Below are 9,993 nucleotides of genomic sequence, written 5' to 3' on the forward strand. Positions count from 1 at the left end.
ATAAATTCCTACATAATAAACGTGCAGCCTCTTTCACTGCCTGTGACGCAGGGTTTGGTGTCACGTGAGTCGCGTTGCGTCAACGCTCATGCGCGCTCTGCGGACGGCTTTGATCTCCTCTTCTCCGCACAAACTGTAGAACATTTTTCCAGCGGTGGACTCATTTATTTACCCACATGCTGCGGGTGAGTGCAGACACGCGGACTTCAGAGTATTTGGCCATTTATGAACCGTCAACAACAGCCGGGTCGTTGTTGCTTTTGTTTGTTTGTCTTTGTATCGCCCGTGAGTTATGTTCAGAGGCGTGGAAATGTGTTGGACACCTGAGTGGACGTGACATCAATGACATCTTGGTTGTCATTGCTGTGTCATGGATGTTGGATGTGTGAGTGTGTGGAGGTGGACTGCATATGTCTCTGCGCAGACCCAACTGGCGCTGATTGATGACCGCACGAGTCGGTTGTTTTCAGAAAGGAGGCTGGGGATGAATGACATTTGTGTTTACAGATGAACCAACCCGCTGTCTGCTCTGTTTTACAGGAGATGTTCCCCTACGTCCTCCTGATCGCTCTTTTGACCCCTCGGGATGCTGCGGGTAAGATTTTGACACTTTGAGATGAATGCAAACCAAAGCGATTGGTATCCACTTACTACTGCTTTATATAGAACTAGAAGATGTGTCATGGTATTACATCAGTTTGTACCTTTTAATTTGACTACTGTTGAAATTGATAACGCCCCCTTACTTGAGGGCCCTTTCCCCTAAAGTCAGGGGTCAGAGAGTTGATTGGGGTGTCTGGATTTCTTTGAAACAAAAGTCAGGATAGATGCATGACATTAGTGACCCAACTGAAGATCAGCCCTGAATAAAATGGCATGTAGAAAACAGAGTAGCACCTTTTTTTTTTGTAATTTTTGGTCGTAAACTCTAATAAAAAGTGGTACCATGACATCCTCACTGTGGCAGAGTTGTTCACACTGTGCTGGAGAAGACGGCTAATCATGTTAATTAAACTCCACCCACAGGTTTGGATTTCCTAGGTGAGTCATCGGCTTCATTTCTTCACTCAAACCTTGACCCAGTGAACATATTGAGGTCTCCAAAGGTTGCTGACGTTCCTTTGCGCCCTGACAGATCAAAGGGAAAAAATCCAGACGGTGTGTGTTGGGAAGGAATTTCGCCTGCCGGTGGACTCGACATCTAGAATTGTGACTTTTACACCAAACTCTAATGCGCCAAGACGAGTCCTGCTGGAGAAAACCACCGTGAGTGGAAGTGTGTCTGCACTCGTTCTTGTGTTTGCTGTGTAAATGGTTTGACTACACCCACAGTGATGAAAAGAAACACGGGCCTACAGGAGAGGGAGGTGCACAAGTTAAATGTCTTCGGAGATAAATACAAAAATGAGCCAATTTTGTGTTATAAAAAAAATGGTCGATGTCACTTACGGGCTATGCTTAAACAGTTCATCTATTCATTTTGAACACATTCAGTCCTCCAGTACCAGAGGCAGCACTGCCGACCCACAGCATGATGGAACCAGTACCATCTTTTACTGTAGGAAGTCTGCCTTTTCATCACCTTTGACCAAATAGATGCACTGCATTCCCGCTGTGCTCCGCTTGGTTCTCCTCTGCCCATAGACGGTTTCCCCAGAGAGACTGCGGGTTGACCTTTGACCTTGAATGGTGCTGGCTGAAGCCACCACTCCTGCTTGCTTCAGATCAGCCCGGAGCTCATGAGACCCTTTCACAAACCTGTTTCATTGTGCGTCTCCTGAGCGACTCGTGAATCGCGATCTCCATGGTGACATTACAGACCAATGAAACAAGTCATCAAGTGTCTTCGGTGATTGAATTGATAGACTTTAAAGCTGTAATGGTTTTTTGGCATCAGCGTTTAGCATTTGTGATGCCACCCGACACCTCTCTTATCTTTTGAAAAAGAAACTCGAAAGTTTGTTTTTATGCCGTAAATAATTTGTTGGCTAATTCAGGGTATGTTTATGTTTATGTTTATGTTTATGTTTATGCATTTAGCAGACACTTTTATCCAAAATATAACATTACAGCTAACATCAAAGCTAACAATAAGCTAAATAGAAGGAAACCACCAGTCAGACTCTGGCAGAGGAATGACAGTGTAGAGATAGAGTGCAGACATGGATGGAAGTACAGAAAGATAAAGTGCAGTAGAGGGGGTAGGGAGGTGCAGGCTAAGTGCTAGGATAGGAGATGCTCTCTGAAGAGAGAGCAGAGGGTAAGCAGAGGTGAGTCTTTGCTTTGGTTTGTTTGCTTTTCTTACTCCATGTTTTTTGCGGAACTAAATTATATGAATCAGACAGGTGGCAATATACTACTTTGTTCTTTGCTTGTTGTTCGATGACATATTTCGACCCTATCCCCATCCTCCATCCCCATAAACATATTTGCATTTGTTACAGAAGACATTCAAAATTCCGTACTCATGATTCAGGGGTGCCATTTATTCTGAGCAGGACTGTATTTACTGTCCAACGGCAGGTGAAGGACCCGCGGTTCGAGTGGACCAGAGATAAGACATTGGTCCTCAAAGAGGTGACTCACAGTGATCAGGGACTCTATGCCAACAGACTGTCCCTTGGATTCACCTACGAGGCGGTTCAGCTGGTTGTTTCAGGTGCGCCGGCCTACTTTGTGAAATTCATCTCAGTTGTTTTTTTTTGTTTGTTTTATCTGCTACGAGAGCCATCCATTTTCCATCCCCTGCTCCTTTGATTTCCTTAATCTAACCATCCAATTTGATTTCACTTTGAATTCATGCTTGAGACCTTAAAAACTGTTGCAAAGTAAATCCACGAACAAAAGTACTGACTGACTTTCTGCCTCTTCCTCGTTCATTGCTTCAGAATGCATTAAGCCCTACCGCAGAAACTATGGGGAGAACTTTGAGCACAGCATCCCTGAGAATGGCTCCCTGCTGGAGTTTACTCCCCGGGGGGCTCCGCCTGAGGCCATGCCAGTCGTGCTGTGGAATGGGACAAACCCTGAAACGGGCGACTTCGGCCGTGGGCGGCTGCTGCGAGGGGCGGGAGTCTGGGTGGCGGAGAGGGTCACACAAGCAGACCAAGGCAACTACACTGTGAGAGATGTCGGTGGGAAGGTGCTGTCTCGCAGCACCCTCTCTGTCCGCGGTGGGTAGAGAGCCATAGCACAAGAGCTTTTAGAGGCTGACTGACTGATTTATTTTACGTTTAGGTGTTATGCCATCAGTGGTAATAACTCAATTTCATCTTGTTCTTTCCATCTGCTGCCCTCTCATATTTTTACATTTCCTTCATCTCCCACAGGGCGCTCCTTTAATGTTACCCACTTCACCAAGGAGTCTCTAAACCTACCCTTATTTCTCCCTGTCCATCATGCCCATCTCATTTTCACTCCGCGCCGATTTCCCGACGATTCCTCCCTTGAACCTTTTGACCCCAAACCCCCACGTGGCCCCGTGCAGCTGATGCACGAGGGCCAAATAACAAACCACGACCTGCGCTACAGAGGTATCGTCTCGCTGAGCAGGAACGGATCCATCCACCAGGTCGTCATCACAAGACTCATGCCAATGCACGATGGGCTGTATGAAGTCAAGGATGAGAATGGCAACCTGGTATCCTCCACCCACTTGCATATGATCGGTGAGTTGCATCACGTGTTTGCCCTTATCTGAGCTTGTGGCCTCACAGTTGCCACTCTTTTTAATATCGAGCCCTGTACATGTGTTTCTTATCTTTCCAGAGAAAAAGGAGGGTTTTTGGCGAGCTCTCTTAAAGTCTGTCACAGTCCCGTCTGGCATGTTTCTGTCACTGACTGGGTTATTCTTGTTCTTGAAGCACTACCCAGCCCACCGCATTTCACAGATCATCAACTGCATGAGAAGAAATCGCACGCCATCAGTCAACCCTCCAAGGGTTAACATCCAGGTAAAGAACACCAGGTTACAGTGATTCTAACATCTTGTGATGATTTTCATGCTTACAAGTCTGATATTCCCAAGTGACATCGATAGTGACATCTGTGCATTTTATATATGGTTTGATTTATTCTGTAAATACATTCAACACCCTTTTTTCCCCATCAATAACCTGTTTGTTTATTGCCCACTCTGTTCAGAGAAGCTGAAATGTTGGTACATTGGTACTAATGTCGGTACTAAAATAACCAAATTCAATCAAGTAGTTGGCTTTTTCCAACATATTATTAGAATTACTGAATAGCACCACACAGAAGATTGCATTTTCAATCACTCAGTCACTCAAAAGAAATATGAAAAACAGTAACGATTTTAGTGAAAACTGAAGGTCATAATGTGTCTTGTCACAAAGACGTTTTGTGACATTCGTTTGCTGAAAGTTTTGACCCTGCACTTTTCCCTCAGAGGCAAAATATTTGAGGGTTTTTCTGACATGTACTCTATGTTTATATATATATATCATAACCCTTGATGTTGATCCACTGCTGGCACACTTAGGATTACTATACTGTTCTATGGTCCACTGCCACTTCAACTTTCAGACATTCAGGCTTTATGTCATCTGTCAGCATGTGCTGATATAATGCGGAATATAAATCAGACAAGTTGCACCTTTAGCCCCCTCTAGAGGTTCCAGTCTTTGGTACAAATATGAACCCCTGATTGGAATTTGAGAATTTGAGTGGGTTTGAAGGTGTGATAAATGTTTGATAAAACACTTAAAATTGAATGCATGGGATTTGCTTGAACTATTAATCGACTGTAAGTACCAAAGAAAGCAATTTAGCAAAAGAAATACACATAAAAATAATTTCCTTTAACCCTCTGGTACGGCTTTTTGACCAACAGAGATTTGCTGTAGTTCACTTTTATCAACAGTCCAGGCATTTGGATCAAAAACAAGATGGTTTTGAACTCATAATCTTGAATCCAAAAGGGAATCGTGAGACACGGCCAATTAGAATGGGTATATACTAAAGCCTACCTGGTTGGATCGTGGAACTGGCGACACATTCGAAATGTGTAGTTTTTCCACAAGGTGGTTGGTTTTGTGGGTCCACAACAGAACTGGTCAGCAAATGAAAAGTGATTCAATTCAATTCAATTCATTTTTATTTATATAGCGCCAAATACAACAAATGTCATCTCAAGGCACTTAGATAGTAAGTCCAATTCAAGCCAATTGGAATTCAATTAATTAATAATAATCATAATTCATAAAATAATCCAATTCGTTCATATAGAGCCAATTCAAAAACAATTTCCTAGCTAAGAAAACCAACAGATTGCACTGAAAACTTTTTGTTTTTCGGTCCAATCTCCCGGCCTGAGCGTGCCTGAGGCGACTGTGGAGAGAAACGACTCCCTTTTAACAGGAAGAAACCTCTGGCAGAACCAGACTCAGGAAGGGTGGCCATCCGCCTCGACCAGCTGGGGTTTGAGAAGACAGAAAGGGGGGGGGGGCACCGCGACGGCGGCACTGTAACACCATTCAAAGGATATCTGTTGGAACAGGGAAACACGAGTTAATGACCACAATAATGTCACATATACATAAAGAGAGTAAAGTGAGGAAAGGTGTGTCAGATGAGGCCCCCCAGCAGTCTAGGCCTATAGCAGCTTAACTATGGGACGTTTCAGGATCACCTGAGCCATCCCTAACTATAAGCTTTATCAAAAAGGAAAGTTTTAAGCCTGGTCTTAAAAGTGGAAAGGGTGTCTGCTTCCCGGACATTTACTGGCAGCTTATTCCACAATAGAGGGGCCTGATAACTGAAGGCTCTGCCTCCCATTCTACTTTTAGAAACTCTGGGAACCTCAAGTAAACCTGCAGTTTGGGAACGAAGTGCTCTGTTAGGAAAATATCTTACAATGAGATCTTTAAGATATGATGGAGCTTGGTCATTAAGAGCTTTATATGTAAGGAGAAGAATCTTAAATTCTATTCTGAATTTAACAGGGAGCCAATGAAGAGAAGCTAAAACTGGAGAAATATGATATCTCCTGTTAGTTCTCGTCAAAACTCTGGCTGCAGCATTTTGGATCAACTGAAGGCTTTTCAGAGAATATGTGGGACAGCCCAATAATAAAGAATTACAGTAGTCCAATCTTGAAGTAACAAATGCATGAATTAGTTTTTCTGCATCACTCTGAGACAAGATGTTCCTGATTTTAACAATATTATGAAGATGAAAGAAGGCAGTCCTAGAAACCTGTTTTATATGCGAGTCAAATGATAAGTTCTGGTCAAAAATAACTCCAAGGTTCCTCACTGTAGAACTAGAAGCCAAGGAAATACCATCTAGAGTAACTATATAGCTAGACAATTTCTCCCTGAAACGCTCAGGTCCAAAGATAACGGCTTCAGTTTTGTCTGAATTTAGCAGCAGACAGTTCTGAGTCATCCAGGTCTTTATGTCTTTAAGACATGCTTGTAGTCTGACCAACCTATTGGGTTCATCTGGTTTTATAGATAAGTACAGCTGAGTATCATCAGCATAGCAATGGAAATTTATGCCATGCTGTCTAATAATGTTACCTAATGGAAGCATGTATAAAGTGAAAAGAATCGGTCCAAGCACAGAACCCTGGGGAACTCCATGACTTACTCTGGTGTGTGAGGAAGATTCTTCATTTACAAGAACAAACTGAAATCTATCAGATAAATATGATTTAAACCAGCCTAATGCAGTTCCTTTAATCCCAATAACATGTTCAAGTCTGTGTAATAAGATACTGTGATCGACCGTATCAAATGCAGCACTGAGATCCAACAGGACAAGCACAGACACAAGTCCGCTATCAGAGGCTAAGAGGAGATCATTGGTAACTTTCAGCAGTGCAGTTTCTGTGCTATGATGCACTCTGAATCCTGACTGAAACTCTTCAAACAGATTATTTCTGTGTAAATGATCACAAAGCTGAGCTGCAACTATTTTTTCAAGAACTTTAGACATAAAAGGGAGATTGGATATAGGTCTATAATGAGCCAACATTTCTGAATCAAGAGTAGGTTTTTTAAGTAAAGGTTTAATTACAGCAACCTTAAAAGTCTGAGGTACATATCCTGTCAACAAAGACAGATTGATCAAATCCAATATGGAAGTGTCAATTAATGGGAAAACCTCCTTGAACAGTCTGGTTGGGATTGGGTCTAAAACACAAGTTGATGGTTTAGAAGAGACTATTGCTGTTGTTAGTTCAGAGAGATCAACTGGGCAGAAGCCGTCTAAATACAAATCAGGTTCTAAAGATACTTCTAAAGCTGCTGTACTTGATGATACATCACTGATAATAGTGGGAAGGACTCCATCAATCTTCTCTCTGATAGAAACAATTTTATTAATAAAGAAGCTCATGAAATCATCACTGCTGAGAGTTAAAGGAATAACTGGCTCAGCAGAGCTCGGACTCTTAGTCAGACTGGCTACAGTGCTGAAAAGAAACCTGGGATTATTCTTATTCTCTTCTATCAATGATGAATAATAAGCAGTTCTAGCTTTACGAAGGGCTTTCTTATACATTGTTAAACTATCTTTCCAGACTAACTGAGACTCTTCTAAATTAGAGGAACGCCACTGTCTCTCCAGCTTTCTTGCAGTCTGCTTTAAAGCACGCAGCTGTAAATTATACCAAGGAGCCAACCTCTTCTGACTGATTACCTTCCTTTTCAGAGGGGCAACATTGTCCAGTGCTGTACGCATTGAAACTATAGTGCTGTCAACAAGAGAGTCAAGTGCTGCTGGAGTAAAGTGTAGGTAGTCGTCCTCTGTCATATCTGCACATGGCAGTGAAGAAAAGGATGATGGAATTAATTCTTTAAATCTGGTTACAGCATCCTCTGATAAACACCTTCTATACGTAAATTTCTTCTCAGAAACTGTATAGTCAAGTAATGTAAACTCAAAGGTTATCAGAAAATGGTCAGATAAGACAGGGTTATGAGGGAACACTGTTAACTGTTCACTCTCAATGCCACAAGTCAGCACAAGATCAAGGGTGTGATTAAGGCAGTGAGTCGGTCTGTGTACACTCTGAGAAAATCCAATAGAGTCCAATATAGAATTAAAGTTCATATTCAGGCTGTCATTTTCAACATCTACATGAATATTAAAGTCACCCACTACAATGACTTTATCTGTACTCAGCACTAACTGGGATAAAAACTCTGAGAATTCAGACAGAAACTCAGAATAAGGGCCAGGTGGACGATACACAACAACAAACACAAGAGGTTTCTGGGATTTCTACTTTGCGTGGGAAAAACTGAGAATCAGAGATTCAAAAGAGCTCAAACTAATCTTGGGTCTGGGACTGATGAGTAACCCTGATGTGTTTCCTTGTTAGTATGAACAAAGCATACGATTATCTTACCACTGTGCTGAGTTTCTGTTCATATGTATTTGTGTGCTTGTCATTGCAGGACTACAGTCAGTCTCCTCCACCTCCCACAGCCTACTGCAGTCAGCCCGAGCAGCGTGGAACACCAAGAAAATGGACTCCACAAGCCAGTCCTGGTCACACTGTGAGACTGATTACCTGAAAAAAAGCTGTTTAAACTGTTAAAACGAATTAAGAGTGTATGGGTGTACGGTTTTGTTTGTATTTCCAGGGTTACACTCCTGTTAGGACTGTGACTCCGAGAGCTGAGAACCAAGAAGTGCAAACCACTCAGGTGAAACAGCCCCACATTCCATTTGTGAGTGCTTTTATCTTCCACTCTAAGATAGTCTTAAAAGTCGCGCATCTTTGTGCCTTAATAGCAGGGCGTATCCAATGAGGAAGAGGACAGGATTTCCTTTCCTGTGCCAGGAGCTTCAGACTGCCTCCACTCCTCCGAGGACTGTGTTCAGTTCCAGATCAAGAAAGCTCGAGATGAGGAAAGGCGGAACAAATCGCAAGAGTTCTTCTCCACGCTGCCGCTGAACACAGACACCGCTGATTCCTGCAGTGTTTACACATCCAAGAAACTGGACTTTTGATGAAATGGAAACAGAAATAAGGGAAATAAGACATGGAAGAAATTACAGTTACGGATTCTCATGTGATGTTATGAAAAAGAGCATGAATTGAGCATTAATCTTCCTTTTTTCACGTTGCACTGGCTGATGGTGCTTCTGAAATCTCCCACTGCTACCTACCTCCAGACCCTCAGGACCAATATGATCTGCACTGTATCTGCTGAGTGTCCATGTTACATGATCTCCAGTGTCACTAAGTGTGGTGACTCTGAAATCTGCAAAAGAGATTTTTAAGTACTTCACAGCAATATTGTGTTAACTGAAGTGCTCTTCTATTATGTTGACTGGTCCGAACTGAAGCAACAAGGACCTATCCTTTTAATAGTCTGTCCTGCGGTTTGTTAATGCAGATGTAATGTACTTACCCTCAAGTCAATTGTATAATAGTTCTGTGATGTGTAACATGTTTCTCCAAGTATTGTAACTTCCTATAAATATTTTAACTTTATCTAGAGGATATCACCAAATCTCTCCATCGACAAATACGGAAGTGTCATCTCTCCAAAAAATAAAATGTATCTTTAACACACACGATTAGATGATTAAATTTTTTATACAGTATCGTGCAAAAGTCTTGACTCGGTCCTTATTTCTGTATGCGTTGCAGTGACTGATTCAAACATGCAAATATAAATGGAAATACAGCTTATTTGACCAAAATAATTTGCTTGAAAGTCGATGTTTGGTATGACCACCTTTGTTCCTTAGCATTGACAAGCTTTCTTGCAGTTTCTTTAAGCAGTCCTCAAAAACAGTTCTCCAGGCCTCTTGAGGAAGGACTTCCCAAAGCTCTGTAGATGTTGGCTGCCTTTTGTTCTGCTCTCTGTTAAGATTATCCCACACTGCTTCAATAATGTCGCTGTCGGGACTGGTAGGATTCATCACTCCATTAGGCCTGTTGTCATTTGGCATACCTCTGCCCTTTCTCCCTGTTTACCTTTAAGAATGGCTTCTTAACAAACACCCTAA

At 42.3% G+C, this 9,993-nt stretch overlaps 1 protein-coding gene across 2 annotated transcripts; it reads left to right on the top strand.

The window, feature by feature from the left end:
* The first annotated feature begins 101 nt into the window (after positions 1–101).
* On the top strand, positions 102–9,584 carry LOC142397297 (uncharacterized). 2 transcript variants are annotated; one of them, XM_075480641.1, is made up of 11 exons: positions 102–185; positions 541–595; positions 1,027–1,041; positions 1,136–1,266; positions 2,524–2,659; positions 2,889–3,173; positions 3,330–3,668; positions 3,769–3,953; positions 8,427–8,528; positions 8,616–8,678; positions 8,767–9,584. In XM_075480641.1, exons 1-11 carry the CDS (start codon positions 177–179, stop codon positions 8,983–8,985), a joined length of 1,539 nt encoding a protein of 512 aa, XP_075336756.1. In that variant the 5' UTR covers positions 102–176; the 3' UTR covers positions 8,986–9,584. The 2 variants fall into 2 exon arrangements, with proteins under 2 accessions (XP_075336756.1, XP_075336757.1); XM_075480642.1 differs by having other exon boundaries at positions 8,770–9,584.
* The last annotated feature ends 409 nt before the right edge of the window (positions 9,585–9,993 follow it).

Source organism: Odontesthes bonariensis, chromosome 13, assembly GCF_027942865.1.
Source record: "Odontesthes bonariensis isolate fOdoBon6 chromosome 13, fOdoBon6.hap1, whole genome shotgun sequence".
Lineage (NCBI taxonomy): Eukaryota > Metazoa > Chordata > Actinopteri > Atheriniformes > Atherinopsidae > Odontesthes > Odontesthes bonariensis.